Here is a 16,401-nt window from a genome sequence, read left to right as displayed (position 1 = left end):
ACTTAGCTACCAGCGTCTAAGTTCCCTTTAGGAAAGTTTTGATTATGGCTGTTGTACGTCCAGATTGAAGCCCGACCAATTCCCACCCATAACACACCCCTCCCAACACACCTCTGCTCTTTGGACGCACAGCAGCTTAGAAGTGCTGCTGTACATCCAGAAAGTTGGTTTTAATTATTAGCACTTGGACGTCCCTGCTATTAGGATGTCAAAGTGCCTACTTAGGTTGGTTTTTGGATGTTTTAAACTTTTGATTATGAGCCCCTTAGTGTATAGTATTTTTGGCATTAACCACATGAAGTAGAAGAGAGCATGAAATGAGTGTGAAATGCACAATAAAGTTAGTGTGAGCCAGATTGGCCTCTACTGAAGAGAGGAAATTAGGCTCAACCAATCATCTTTCTTAGTATTTCATTTAAGGATGAAGAAAAAAAAGTAAGGTTCCCTCTGGTTGGGAAACACTGGTAACGTAATGTAATGTAATTCATTTCTTATATACCGCTACATCCGTTAGGTTCTAAGCGGTTTGAAGAAAATATACATTAAGATTATAAATGAGAAGTAAGTAGGTACTTAAAAAATTCCCTCACTGTTGCAAAAACTGTCCAAGTCTACACCCAACACATTTTTTGGGGCACATTCCTATATCTGGAAAACCTATCACTAGGTTAGAGGCAGGTAATTCCATCTTTTGTTTCCTTTTCAAGGAATTATCTACTACTAATGCAACTCAATACTTGAAGAATTATACTGATATTTCTAATGGAAGCTTTGCATTCCAAGTTTACAACCCCCCTATTTTCACAATGATTTAAGTTCATGAGTGTAATAATTAAAGAAAATACACTAACCTCCAACCTTTTGACAATCTCCTTAATATCCTCAGTGTTGTTGTTGAAGCTCCTCACAAAAATGTACTCGCCCCTCTCATAGAAGATTTTGACAGAAGTATCAGTGGAGGTCCAGCCTATCGCATCTCTGCAGGAACAGTTAAATACCACGCTTTTGGAGTCCTGCTCAACTAGGGCCACAATCTCATTGGAAATAGCCAGCAGACATTCTATTTCTACAGCAGCACTATAATCATCAGCATGAACATTCCATATGATGGCACCAAGGCTATGGAGTTCTGCTCCTGGATAAGGTTTTGATTTTTCTTTCTTTTTTGATGCAAGTGAGATGAAAGGAAACTTCCCTGATGGATCAATAGAAGTATTTGTGACATTCTTCTCAGCTAAGTCTTTCAAGTACTCCTGGCGAGTCCTAGTGGCCATAGCACGAAATTTCTCTGACTTATGAGCAGCATTTTCTGCATTAATGACTTTGGCCAACAGGAAGTCCCTGAATACTGTTGATTTAGGGAAGGTAACGCCTTTTGGAATTGGTGGTCCAAAGGAAGGTACATCTCTGGATCTTGTTACAGCAACACTATAAAAAAAACATGAAAGTATACTGAATGGAGTTTACATTGGAAATGTTGTATAAAAAGTATTCAAACTGTTGCCTTTTAGACAGATAGTAATCAAATATATTATATATTAGTGTTTAAGCCCGTTACATTAACTGGTGCTAGAATATACGTCTGTCTGTTTTTCTTTCTTTCTGTGTCTCTCCCTGCCCCTGTCTCTCTCTTCCTTTCTTTCTTTCACCCTCCCGCTGTCTGTCCTTCTATCTTCTGTGTCTCTCCCTGTCCCTGTCTCTCTCTTCCTTCCTTTCTTTCTCCCTCCTGCTGTCTGTCCTTCTTTCTTTCTGTCTGTCTCCCTGCCCGCTGTCTTTCTGTGTGTCTGTCTTTCGTTCTAATGCGCTGCCTGCCTGCCTATCTTTCTGTCTCTCCATGGCCCCCTTCTGTCTCCCCTCCCCCAAAGCAAACCAAGATTGCTCCCAGGCCCCCTTTCCCTCTCCACTTCCCTGTGTAGCAGCAGCAGCATTTCCCTCCCACCTTTCTCTGTTCAGAAGCAGCATTCCCCCCCCCCACACACACACTTCCCTGTGCAGCAGCATTTCCCAGCCTTCCCTGTGCAGAAGCAGCATTTTCCCCACACACACACACTTCCCTGTGCAGCAGCAGCATTTCCCACCCTTCCCTGTGCAGCAGCATCATTTCCCGGCCTTCCCTGTGCAGAAGCAGCATTCCCCCACACACACACACACACTTCCCTGTGCAGAAGCAGCATTTCCCCCCCACCCACCCACTTTCCTGTGCAGCAGCAGCATTTCCTGGCCTTTCCTGTGCAGCAGCAGCATTTCCCGCAGCCTCCTTCCCAGCCGCCGCATTTAAATTCACAGAAAAGCGCTGCGCCGCACTACCGCTGTCTTCGGCATCTTCTTTCCACTGCGGCCAACCCTAGCACAAACAGGAAGTAGGCGGGCCACAGTGGACAGAAGACGACGAGGCCAGCGGTAGCGCGGTGTAGCGCTTGTCTATGAATTTAAAAGTGGCGGCTGGGAAGGGGGCTGCGGGAAGGTTTTGGTGGTGAGTGAGCCGGCGAGAAGGTTTTGGCTGTGAGTGAGGGTGGGAGGGGGGGGGATTCACCGGCTGTGCTGTGGCGCATGCGCCTCAAGCCACCGCCACGGACGGACACAGCACATGTCGGGTCCCCACATCCTCCTAAGTGCGCATGCACGCTTAGAGGATTATTATTATAGATACTAGAATACAAGCATGCAATGCAATGAAAAGCTTATATTTTAGTGTACCATCCAATAAACTAAATCACTGCTTATATATTAGCTGTAATATGCAGTATACCTGTATGTCTGTAACATCATACATTTTGTCAAATCTTAGCTGAAATAATTAAATTTATTGAAACTATTTGCAGTGGTATGCATTTCACACAGGCTCTTTTCAGTAGGACATTTTGTTTGTGCACTACACAGTATACAGATCGGGCATATTTGTGGCATTTTGTTTTGACACCACCTTTTTAGGGGACCCCTGAAGAAGACGTGTTGATCAAAACACACTGTGTTGGCTCCCATATTGCAGCAAGTGTTTTATTTGTACGCAACTATTTGTTTGTTCATAATAAATTTTGCCTGTATCTTGTACACCTGTCTGCAGTTCTTTTCTTTGGCCTTGGTTTATCGTATCTTCACTGCAGATCTGTTGCGTCTTCTTTTTTGTTTTCACACAGGCGATGCATTTAAACAAATCAAAGACAACAGATGGTTAAGACTTGACAGTTACACACTTGTATTTCACTGAGTGAGTACATGGAGTAGAGGAATGGCCTAGTGGTTAGAGCTGCTGCATCAGCACCCTTTGGTTGCGGATTCAATCCTAGTGCTGTTCCCTATGACTCTTGGTATGCCACCTAACCCTCCATTGCTCCAGGTACCATGGTTAGATTGTGAGCCCACCAAGACAAATAGGGAAACTACTGCTTTCATGGAGGAAAGGTGGTATATCAAATAAAAGATAACCATATATGCAACAGGAGACAAACAGACAATGCTGAGAAAGGTTTGCGACCTCCTCACTGATTAAGGGACCCTTTTACTAAGCTGCACTAGTAAAAGGACTTAACACATCCTAACACAGGACCTTTGCACTTGCTAAGCCCATCTCTAGTAAGAGCCATTTTTCTATCTGCAAAATTTGTGGCCACGTGCTAATGTAAGCATTAGTGCATGACTAAAAAAAAAAAAAAAACCAAAACAACAACATGGGAACTAAGGGCTTCAACATTATGGATGCAGTAACCACGCTAGCTGAATGCCCGATATGTCCCTTCCAAAAACAAAAAAAAACCCAAATAAATACCACATACTTAGCACACGCAGATAGCAAAACTAATACAGAACCCTTTAGCACATCCTGTGCTAGGCTATTTTTCTTGTGTTAAGTGTGCGTTAGCATAACACAGCTTAGTAAGAAAGACCCTACATAAGTAATCAAAATATATTCTTTTTCTCTGTTTAAGCAAATTAAGTGAACCCTTCATTCAGTAACTGGTGACATTTCTAAGCAATAACAGATAAAGCAATGTTTCACTCGCACATGGTTCCCTCTCCCATGAAGAACTGTTTTAGACATTTTAAAGCTTCCCTGCATGAGCAGCTGACTTTAGGTCTTTGCCCACAAAAGGAAGCAGTTTATATTAATTTGTCTGGACAGTGCTATAAGACTATTTTTTAAACATCTGAGACTTCGTCCATCCCTATAAGAGTCTACAAATGGAAAAAGTTAAAGATTACCCTGGCCATCACAAGAACAGACATTCTAGGACTTCTAGTTGGCAGCCATGCTGGAAGAATAAGGCTGCATCTGCTTTTTCCGGATGTCTCTAGACAAACCCAGTTTAAAAGGAAGCAATTCCTCCAGCTAAAACCTAAGGTTTTGGCAGTTGGAGCTACTTTCTTTTTGAAATTCCCATGCAAATGCCTTATATCGTATGGAAGTGATAAATGTGTTTTATGATCCAGTCCAGTTAGAAGATTTTATTAAAGAGAAACCTTTGCTGAAAGTTTAAATCTAGTATTGATTTGTATTTTTGGAGGATGATGAACAATATATAAAAACCATTTGCTTGTCTTTAGATGATCTAATCTAATCTAATCTAAATCTTGGGTTTATATACCGCATCATCTCCACAGGTGGAGCTCGACACGGTTTACATGGATAGGAAGCAACGGAACTCCAGTGGGTTTATAAAAGTAAGTAAGAGAGAGGTTAGGTGTGATAATAATAGGGAGGGGACGGGTTACGTTTTGGAGAAGAGCCAAGTCTTCAGAAGCTTACGGAATGGTAGAAGGGGGCTCAAGTTGCGGAGAGGGGAAGGGAGACTATTCCAGAGCTGAGCAATTCTGAAGTGGAGGGAGGACCCGAGTTTACCGACGAGGGAGATACCCTTTGAGGAGGGGAAGGATAGTTTTAATTTTTGCGTGGATCTGGTGGAGAATGGACTCGAGGAATTCCAGGATAGAGGAATAAGAGGTGGAAGGATGCCGTAGAGCATCTTGAAGGTTAAGCAGGCACATTTAAAATGTACCCTGGAGATGACAGGAAGCCAGTGCAGCTTGGACAGGAGTGGAGAGGCATGGTCAAATTTGCTTTTTGAGAAGATGAGTTTGATAGATAGATTTGATTTCCTATTTAAAATGCTGGCGACCATGAGAATGTGGACTAGATCACGGTTGATTAATTACCTTATATATGTTTTAATGTTCTCTGTATGGAGCTTTTGTGGATATTCATGAATATTTGTTATCAATGAATTGTAACGAATAATCAAATAAAGAGGGGGGGGAAAAAGGCTGCATCTGCTTCATTTTACTTCTCTCTTTTTCCCCCATTTGGGTTGCATGGCCCAAAGTCACAAGCAAAGATTTTGATGTCATTTTTTTTAGGGCTGGAATGTTGTACATTTTGAAGTCAAAACCCTCCCACATGATAAAGGATATGTATGTGGTGAAGTTGGCAAAGATGATCAGAGTGAAAGGTCCAAGTGACACTGGAGAGAGGGTGAATGGAGTGATCTCCCTGTACATCCCTTGGTGGGGGGGGAGCAGCAGAAGTGAAGAGGAGTGAGCAGCCCGACATTCTGGCAGTGATCCTACCGGAGATCTGTGCAGCAAAGCTAGAGATCATAGAACAGATCATACGTACTGAATAAGAGCTGGTGGAGCTGAAGGAATAAATGGAGGAGATGGAAAATTACATGATGGTGTTAAGATGGCAATCAGTTGGCAGCTTCAGAGATGAAGAGTGCTACTAATCAGACAATCACCTGGGAGAAAAGATTAGGACCAAGAAAATAGAAGATGGTCGAACATCTGTATTATGGAAATCCCTGAAGGAAATGAAGCTGGAGATATACTCTCCTATGTGGGAAAAAAAATATCTTAATTCATTGCTTCCCAGATTCCCCTGCCATCCCAAAGTATGAATTGGATTAAGTGCACTATATACAAGTGGTGCCTCACACAACGAACTTAATTCGTTCCAGGAGTAAATTTGTTATGCGAAAAGTTCGTTATGTGAAACGCGTTTTCCCATAACAATACATGTTAAAAAAAATAATTCGTTCTGCAGCATAAAATATGCTAAGATGACATAAAAAAAGATAAATTTGTCAAAATGGTGAAAATGGTGGTCTTGCTGAGGCCAAACTCTTTGACGAGGTCACACTGTTTTACCCCACATTCACTCCTTCTAATTATTTCCCGTTTCATTTCAACAGAAATCACCTTCCTGCTTTTTTTTAGAAGCCATGATATATAAAAAATATTGAGTTTATCTTAAAAGGACGACTGTATACAGTGAGAGAGGGCAGTTAAGCGCAGTGACTAACGACTGCCTGCAGTGCCTGCGCGGAAGGATGCAATACATCGGCAGCTCGGGCGACTTCGTTGTGTGAAACGAAGTTCGTTGTGTGAAACGAAGTTCGTTGTGTGAAGTTCGTTGTGTGAAACGAAGTTCGTTGTGTGAATCAAGACATGAAGTTCGTTGTGTGCAGCGTTCGTTGTGCGAGGCGTTCGTTATGCGAGGCACCACTGTATTATGAGCTAGGCCCAATCCAAGCATGCCTCCGTAAGCAGTTATAATTAAATTGGTCAACTATCAAGAAGCAGACCTTGTGTTCCAGCAAGACAGGCAGAAATGAGTGTGGAGATTCAAGAAGCCAACCAGATGCATATTTCTAATATAGTGATGAAAAGACCTTTTGCACTCAAAGCAGGCACTTTTAATAGAGGGGTGCCTACAGAGATTTGGTTCCCAGCTAAACCTGTAGTAAACAAAGATGGGAAAAGAAGATTTCTATAGTTGCCACAAGAAATTGAATTGTTTATTAAAAGCACAGGATATCACTCTCCAGCAATGGAAGGAAGGAAAAGGGAATTTGTCAGAGGCCAGCTCTGGTAGACAGAAAGGAACAAACATGAGACAGAAACCTGAAAGACAAATTTGGCTAGCAGAGAAGTTGATACCTCTTAGAACCCTCAGCCTCAAATATGATACCAAAAGTAATTTGCTATACTGGACAGTAAGAACTTAAAGTTGAGCGAGCTCTGAGAAGGAGTCTGTACATTCACAGAGTACTTCTCAAAGCACCCAAAAGAATATAATAGTTACACTGGGTCAAACCAATGGTCCCTCTAGCCCAGTATCCTCTTTCCAACAGTGGCCAGTCCAGGTCACAAGTACCGGGCAGAAACCTAAATAGTAGCAACATTCCATGCTACCGATCCCAGTGCAAGCACTGGCTTCTTCCATGTCTGTCTCAATAGCAGGTTATGAACTTTTCCTCCAGAAACTTAACCTAACTGCTATTACTACATCCTCAGAATTACTGGTTTTCTCTGGTCAATCAAGAGATTAGTTTGCCTGATTTTCACCCTACAAGTTCAACTCTCTCAACAGTACTGAGAAGTCCTCCCCATAGTTGTGAACTTTGCAGAAGGGTGGCACTCATCTCTTTCAACTTCTCCCCTTCACCAGAGGAGAATAGCTCTCTTCAGTTAATATCAAAGCAATCGAACTCCATTGAAACAGAAGAAAAGAGGAGTATCTCGGGGAACTACATTTCTGTTCTGCTCTGTAAATCATGGCAAAAGAATAAGTAACAATAATTATCATGAACCAAAAAGGGAACTATTCTTCATTGGTGAAGGGAGGAGTTGAAAGATGAGTGACATCCTTCTGCAAAGTTCACGACTATGAGAGGACAACAGCACTTGTTCCAGATGGCAATGATTTAACTGACAGGAGAACAAGAAGCCTTTCTCCTTGGGAGTGCAATGGGCGATTAGAAACATATGACACCTTCATCAAAAATAGCCTGAAGCCATCTCATGAAAAATTTTAAAAGCAAGAACCAACAATTCAAATTTATATTGCTTTTTTAGCTGGTAGCCAGTGCAAGACAGTAAGGACTGGTACCAGAGATAGCAGATTTTATGATGAAGCTTCTTAATGAATTGCTGTTAAGATGGCCACTCTCTTCCATGTATGCAGCAAATATAGCGGTGCTGCTTATGCCTGGGAAGGATGAGTCTAAGGGCTCCTTTTACTAAGGTGCACTAGCGTTTTTAGCGTGTGCAAACCATGCGCTAAATGAAAAATACTAACGCAAGCTCTATGGAGGCGTTAACGTGTGGCATTGTAGCACGCGCTAAGCGTGCACTAAAACCGCTAGCACACCTTAGTAAAAGGAGCCCTAAGTGTACCAGTTATGTTAAACACAGAAATGAAGATATTGCAAAGATTTTGGCAAATCCCTTAAAAATAACTCCTGCCCAAAATAATACAATGGGATCAAATGAGGTTTGTGAAAGAAAGACAGTTGGGAGATATTAGGTAGCTAATGGATCTAACAGAGGAGATACAGTGCAACCCAGGCACTTTGTGTGGTGTTGGACACTGAATCAGCATTTGAAAGAGTTGAGTCAGCATTTTTGTTTGAAACATTATATTAGGGATGGTTAGGGGGTAAGTAAGGGCAAATTTTAACTTGGGTGAAAGTCCTCTATTTATTTATTCAATTTTCTATACCATTCTCCCAGCAGAGCTCAGAAAGGCTTATATTAATTTATTTAGGTACTCGTGTATTTTTTCCTGTCCATCTCGGTGGGCTCACAATCTATCAATAAGGATATGAACAGCTCAATAGTGGTCAATGAGATGAAATCAGAGGAATTATGTTTAGAATGTGGCATGTGTCACGGGGTATTGTTTGCGATGGTGATGGAGCAGTTTCCTAGTAAAGTTTGAGCAAATACCAGAATAAGTCTGGTGCATGTGCATGGGGAGAAAACACAGCATACTACTATAAGCAGATGACACTAATCTTTATGACAGATCCAATATCCCTGATATAAAAGCTTTTCTACAGGAAATGTTGGATTTTGGGGAAATCTCGGGTTTTAAAGTCAACACTGACAAGACAGAGGTAATATTTAATAACTTGCTGGGTGATTTGGGTCGTGGCAGATGGTAGCATTTGATATCTGAACATGTATGTTCAGCAGAATTGAGAAACCTATTTAACTGCAGACCTAGAAAGATGGTGACTCCTTCTCCCACCATGATAAGAATATATATATATATATATATATATAGCTTTAATTAAGATAATGAACTTACAGAAGTTGCAAGAAAGAGAAAAACAACTCTTAATCCTTTAGGATAGACAGTGCAGGGCAATGACATGTGCCACAATTAGGGCTTCCTACAAGTATCAGCACTCTATATAATTTCATATGTTCAGCTCCCCCCTCCCCCACCGTCATGGTCCAACATATCCTCCCTTTTATTTCATTGGATTTATTTACTGCCTTATTGAAAATTTTTGCCTTCCCCACTATCAGAGTCTGCCAACACTCCCTCATCCTTCATTTCCTGACAATTAAGCTCTTCCCTTCAAACCTTTTCACTGCCTTGTCCATAATCCAGGGGTGGGCAATTCCAGTCCTGGAGAGCTACAGGCAGGTCAGGTTTTCAGGATATCCACAATGAAAATGTATGAGATGGATTTGCATGCACTGCCTCCTTGAGATGCAAATCTCTCTCATGCATATTTATTGTGGATATCCTGAAACCCTGACCTGCCTGTGGCTCTCCAGGACCGGAATTGCCTACCCCTGCCATAATCCAATGAGAGAAAACAGAGAAAAGAACCTCGCACATAAGCATCTGTGAGACTCTTACTAGTCCTTCTCCCCGATATACATTTTCTAATGTACCTATTTTTTTGAAGCTGCTTTTAACTCCCTCTTACTTGTAAAGTATCCTTGTCTGGGAATCATTCCCATTGTAAGCAATTTCCTAATCCCTTATTTGTCCTGTTTGTCTGTTTTGATTACATGTAAACTCTGTTGAGCAGGAACTGCCTCTTACGTATTTAATGTACAGGTCAGCGTACAACTAGCAGCGCCACAGAAATAAGTAGTAGCAGCAGCCCATAAGCTGCTCATGGATGAGGTCCCACAACTAATTTCCATTTACTGGGAATGTATACAGCAGCAAAGACACTTAAAAGGTTTGAAGGAAGAATCTGGATCAACAGGGGAAGGAGGGAAGAGGAGGAGATGCTAGACGTGAGGATAAGGACAGGGACACAGAGAAGAGAGACAAAGAAAAATGAAGGCAGATAAAGACCATGTGGTCTATCCAGTGTGCCCAAGCATACCATCTATTATCCCTTCCTTTGAGACCCCATGTACTTGTCATAAGCTTTCTTGAATTCAGGTACAGTTGTATCTGCTGCCTCCACTGAAAGGCCATGCTATTAATTCACCACCCTTTCTGTGAAGAAGTATTTCACTAGCATAATCCTGAGTCTGTTCCCTTTCACCTTTATCCTAAGCTCCCTCATTCCAGAGTTTCCTTTCAAGTGAAAGAGAATCACCTCCTATGCATTTATGCCACAGAAGTATTTAAAATAATGTTAAAAGGCTAAACAAAACAAATGTTGAACACCTTTACTGAAACAAATTTTATGGTGTACTGTATAAGTGAATGGGCTTCAATATGCCATCGCTTAAAAAGCTTAAAACTTCAAGCCCAATTAGCACCATATCGTCATTAGTCCATATGCATATGGCAGTGCTTATCAAAGAGCCTTTTGAGAATTCTTCATCAAATAAGCTTTGATCTCATCTGAAAATTACTTTGAAGTTATACAGATTTTGAAGTCTGAAAGATATAGAGAAGAAAAGTTACAATTATATGAAATATAAAAAGTACTTTGATAAGCACTTACATGTAATACAATGATGCCAATTAAGCTATGATGATTGCATGATGCCAATTAAGCTAGAATATTTAGCAGTGGCATATTGAAGATCATTCACATAAAGAATACAATTTCATTTGTTTTAGTGAAGGTATTCTACGTTTTGTGTTTAGCCTTTCATTGTTGTTTTTGTAAAGTGGGGGCTAATGGTTTAAACTTGAGTGAATATTTTTCAATATATAGAGGTATTTAAACATGCCTATCATTTCTTCCCTCCCTTGACTTCCTTCCAAAGTACATATACATATTGTGATATACAGCCCATGCCTGCTAGCTGTATCCCTGAGGCAGTGCATACACAGGAGCCTGACACATACACTATACCTGAATTTAAAATTCAATTTAGACAGTCTAAGGGTGTTCCTGTCAGAGCCACTAGAGGAAGAAGGAGCACAGGACTATCTGCATCCACCAGTACACGTCATGTCAGAATTTTCCCCTGTAGTCACATGGGGGAAGTAACTAGAACTACCAGGGAATTTACTTCACCTGGTGGTTTGGGGTGTGGTTTCTCCTTGCTGCACGAGAGAGCTGAGCAGTTAGAACAAAGGGAGGCCAGACTGGAAAAACGGAGAGAGCGGGAAGGGCTGAGAGCTCTGAATGGCTTACAACCATCTTAGGCTATAGAGTTGGGGTAGCCTGAGCAGGAGTTGATTGAATCTGAGACCCGAATGGAACAGCCTATGGAGGTGGGGCCAGATGAGAGCCTGATAAACCAGGAGCAGGACATGGAGGTATGCTGCTCTGTTAAAGCCAGCAAGAATTAATGCTTGAGTTTGAAAGAACTTTTCAAACTGTATTTTGCCTGAAGAGATTGAAAAGACAGTAGGCATTGTGCTGGTAATGCTTGCTAAAGACTGGGAGATACAAAACCTTGGAGAAAACAGTGAAAGTTTTTTATTTCCTCTTTGCTAACATAGAAACATGACGGTAGATAAAGGCCAAATGGCCCATCCAGTCTGCCCATCCACAGTAACCATTATCTCTTTCTCTCTTCGAGAGATCCCATGTGCCTATCCCAGGCCCTCTTGAATTCAGACACAGTCTCTGTCTCCACCACCTCTTCTGGGAGACTGTTCCACTCATAAGTTTCAAGTTTCAAGTTTATTGGTTTTTGATATACCGATCATAAAACAAATATCTGACCGGTTAACAATTTAAAAACAATTTGTTTAAAATAGGAGAATAAGAATTAGTTATTGGTGTGTTGGGAAAGTTAGTGAAAACATATTAGACATATACAGACGGACGTGACTGTGAGGGAAAAAAGGGAAGGTAGGGAAAAGTTACATAATATAAGAGGAAATGAGATAGAGGGGGAGGATAGGACATAAAGGGAAAGGGTGCTTGGTAAAAGAGTTATGCGCTGGAATATAAGAGAAATTTAGACTAGAGTGAATATATAAGAGGTTAGAAAAGATTAGGATTTATTAAAGGCATCTTGGAATAGAAAAGTTTTAAGATTGGTTTTGAATTTAGTTAAATGAATTTCATCCCGAAGAAATTGAGGGAGAGAGTTCCATAGCGTAGGTGCTGTTATGGCGAAATTAGTCTTTCTTGTATAGTAGGATTCTTTTAGGGAGGGGATGAAAAGGAGTTTTTGGTCCGTAGATCGTAAGATACGGGGAGAACTTTGAGGAATTAGCAACTTGTCTAAAAATAGGGGCAGATGAGAAAGTTTGATTTTGAAGGAGAGTAGTAGGATTTTATAAATTATACGGTGTGTGACTGGGAGCCAATGAGCCTCTTTAAGTAGTGGAGTAACGTGCTCGAATTTACCTGTTTTATAAATGAGTTTAATAGCGGTGTTTTGTATTATCTGCAAACGGCGTAGTTCTTTTTGGGGTAGTCCATTTAGTAATGAATTGCAGTAATCTAAATTGGAGATAACTAATGAGTGAATAAGGGTATTGATCGAATCGGTATTTAGGATAGAGGTAAGTGAACGAATGATACGAAGTTTAAAGAAACAAGTTCTTACTATTGTACTTATGTGATCATGGAAGGTGAGATCTCTGTCTAGAGTGACGCCCAGTAATTTTATTTTAGTGTCCATATGTAAGGGTGTGGATTTGATGTAGATAGTTCCAGGAAGGAGTAAACCACAAGATTTAGAAACATTAAGTGAAAGTTTATTGGAAAACAGCCAATCACTTAAGATGTCTAATTTAGAGTTAAGATCATGAATATCCGATGAATTGGAAGTATTAATGGGGTAGAGTAGCTGGATATCGTCAGCATAAGCGAAAATTGAGAATCCTAGTGATTGAGCTAGAGAAAGGAGAGGGGAAAGAAAAATGTTGAATAGAAGTGGGGATAAGATAGAACCTTGAGGAACTCCAAAGGTTTGTGTTACTGAAGAGGAAGTTTGGTTTTTTACATGAACTTTGAAATTGCGGTGATGAAAATAAGAAACAAACCAATTGAGAGCAGGACCTGTGATGTTGCAGTCTGCTAGTCTAGATAGAAGTAAAGAATGGTCAATGGTATCGAAAGCTGAAGATAAGTCAAGTGAGATTAATATAACTGATTTTAGATGATCATGAGAATATTGTATAGTGGAGATGAGACCTAATAATGATAATTCTGTAGAATGAGAGGTTCGAAAGCCAGTCTGATAGGGATGTAGCGCATGTGTTTGATCAAAGAAGTCTGATAATTGAGAATGAATCACTTTTTCAGTAAGTTTGGAGATGAAGGGCAAATTAGCAATAGGACGATAATTGTTTGGTAAAGAAGGATCAGAATTATATTGTTTCAATTTCGGAAAGACTAGTGCTGATTTCCATACTGTAGGAACGCAACAGTCAGAAAAGGATGTGGAAATCATTTCCCTTATATAGGGTCCGAAGAAAGAAAAAAATTTTTTGATAAGATGAGGAGGAAAACTTTCAGTAATGTTGTTAGGTAAGTTGATAGATTGTAGAACAGTGGATAGTTGTGTTAGTGAAGGTACTTTGAAGTTTGAGAGAGAACTGAGAGGTAGAAAAGTTGAATCATTATTATTAGAGACCTTAAAAGCAGGAGGGGAAGGTCCAAGATGGGTGCGAATAGTAGTGACTTTGTTGTCAAAGAATAAGGAGAGTTCATCGGCAGATGGTATATCTGAGGCGGGGGGAGGAAGTTTTTTTTTTAGAATACTTAGAGAGAGATTGGGCAATACTAAAAAGAGTGGATGAATTGCTAGTAGTAGAGATGAGTTTTGAGTAGTAGTCCTTTTTAGTCTGCTGAATGATCTTTTTATAGTGAGAGGATTTTTTTTAAAAGAAAGAAGATGTATGTTAGAACGAGATTTGCGCCATTTATTTTCTGCAGTCCGGACTTGTCGTCGGAGAAGGATCAGATTTTCATTGAACCAGGGTTGATGTTTTCTTGAGGAAGAGTTGAGAGTGGGTTTATTTTGTTTGTCAGATGAAGGGGCTAAAGTGTCTAAGAGGGATTTCGTAGCTGTTTCCCAATTAGAAAATTGTTCCGTGACTGGAAGAGAAGAGAAATCTGTGAGATTTAAGGCAAAAGAGGATTGTATAGCAGAGAGAGTGATGTTATTTAGATTACGAGAAAATGAAGAATTATTTGTGTGGTTAATGGAATTTGGATGTTTTGGAAAATTTGATTGCCATATTATTAGTCTGTGGTCTGACCATGGTACCGAAATAAAATTGAAAGTGTGGAAAAAATGGGTCATGGTGATAGGACAAAGAATCATGTCTAAAGTATTTCCTGCTGAATGAGTGGGAGTATGAATAAGAGGAGATAGAGATAGATCAGCTATCAAGGTTAAGAGTTCGGAAGTATTAAAGTGATTAGGACAGTTAAAGTGGATATTAAAATCTCCGAGAACAATTGACTCAGGATAAGCAATGTTGAAGTCAGTTAGAGTGGAAATAAGAGATGATAGTGAGTCTTTAGTTATTGGAGGAGGTAAATAGATAAGAAGAAAGTTAAGAGGAGAATGGAGTTTAATAGAAAATTGAAGAGATTCAATAGGAGTGTGAGAAAAGAGGTTAGCGGTATTTATCTGAATAGGGATTGAGGTAACATATATAATTGCTAGTCCACCTCCCTTTTTGTTTGGGCGGGGTAGAAAATATGCTGTATAATTGGGTGGGCAAGCCTGATTGATATAAGCATCGTCTCCCTGAGTTAACCATATTTCTGTAAGGAATAAAATTTGAAGGTTATGTTGAGTGATAATGTCATGAATTAGATGATGTTTATTTTTTATAGAACGGACATTTATTAGGCCTGAATTTAATGTAAGGGAGTGCTGTGGTTGATTATGATAAGAAGTGGAGGAAGGTTGTATCGGTATGGAAATGAGATGTCTGGATTGAAGTTTGATTTGATTTTTGCAAGCTGAAGGGCTGATATAGCGACGGCCCCAAATAGTTGGAATAGAAGACATTATGTTAGGGGTTGTGAATGAGAAAGAACAAAGGGTTTCAGAGCTGTGCAGTATTAAAAGAAATGTGGTGAAAAAGATGTATGGTTTGAGAAGACGGTTTAAGAGGGTGAAGAAAGAAGAGAGAGTAAACAGGAGTAATAAGGATAAGAAAGAATAAAGGAGCTGCATGAAGGAGCGCATAAAGGAGCAGGACCTGCTCCTTAGGTGCGCTCCTTTGGCGTGCGCCGCAAAGCAGAGAAATATATAGGGGAGGTTACCAGCGAGGAAATGTGGGCGGGGTCAGCGGCGGCGGTCTTTCAAAAGAGCAAGAGGGCCTGTAGAGAGTGGAAAGGACAAACATTAGCAAGGTGAATGGAGAAACAATACAGACAGTTGGTAAAACGGGTAAAATTAACAGAAAATCAAATTAAATAGATAAAAAATGACTAAATAGATAAAATATGAAGATATAATTACCTCAGGTAAGATTTAAGTATAATGCAGATAAAACAAACATAAGAACATAAGAACATAAGCAGTGCCTCCGCTGGGTCAGACCACAGGTCCATCTTGCCCAGCAGTCCGCTCCCGCGGCGGCCCGAACAGGTCACGGCCTGTCTGAGACACCAGAAGGGGCCCCCTTGCCACCTTGGTTTCCCATTTGAGTTTTATCTTCCCATCGAAGTCCTAACCCTCCGGTCTTGCACATGCACTACCTGGTTGGGTTTCTATACTTATTACCTGGTTAGCTTTCTATACCTGTGTTACATCCCAGCACCTCTCTCAGTATCCCACGATCCCTTTATCCCTCAGGAATCCGTCCAATCCCTGTTTGAATCCCTGTACCGTACTCTGCCTGATCACTTCCTCCTTCCTCCGGTTCCTTCCTCATCTACCATCCCTTCTGTAAAAAAGTATTTCCTTAGATTACTCCGGAGCCTATCACTTCTTAACTTCATCCTATGCCCTCTCATTGCAGAGTTTCCTTTCAAACGAAGAGACTCAACTCATCTGCATTTACATTACATAGGTATTTAAACGTCTCTATCATATCTTCCCCTCTCCCGGCCTTTCCTCCAAAGTATACAGATTGAGATCTTTAAGTCTGTCTCCATACACCTTATGACGAAGGCCACATACCATTTTAGTAGCCTTCCTCTTGACCGACTCCATCCTTTTTATATCTTTTTGAAGGTGCAGCCTCCAGAATTGTACACCATATTCTAAATAAGGTCTCACTAAAGTTTGTTTTCCCTTTTTGCTGAGCATAATAAAGAA

General features: G+C 40.6%; 1 protein-coding gene across 12 annotated transcripts in view; it reads right to left on the bottom strand.

The window, feature by feature from the left end:
• Nucleotides 1-16,401, bottom strand: part of SIPA1L1 (signal induced proliferation associated 1 like 1) — a 484,222-nt gene that overhangs the window by 114,497 nt on the left and 353,324 nt on the right. For all 12 annotated transcript variants that reach the window (XR_004540063.1, XM_033951213.1, XM_033951214.1 and 9 more), the window contains one exon: nt 852-1,428. Coding sequence is in view for 11 of the 12 variants with exons in the window: in XM_033951213.1 (XP_033807104.1) it covers nt 852-1,428 (577 nt within the window). In the remaining variant the exon portion in view is untranslated. The remainder of the gene's footprint in view (nt 1-851; nt 1,429-16,401) is intronic.

The sequence above is a fragment of the Geotrypetes seraphini genome, chromosome 7, assembly GCF_902459505.1.
Source record: "Geotrypetes seraphini chromosome 7, aGeoSer1.1, whole genome shotgun sequence".
NCBI lineage: Eukaryota > Metazoa > Chordata > Amphibia > Gymnophiona > Dermophiidae > Geotrypetes > Geotrypetes seraphini.
The sequence above is the reverse complement of the archived record's forward strand: the minus strand, read 5'-3'. Positions and strand labels throughout refer to the sequence as shown.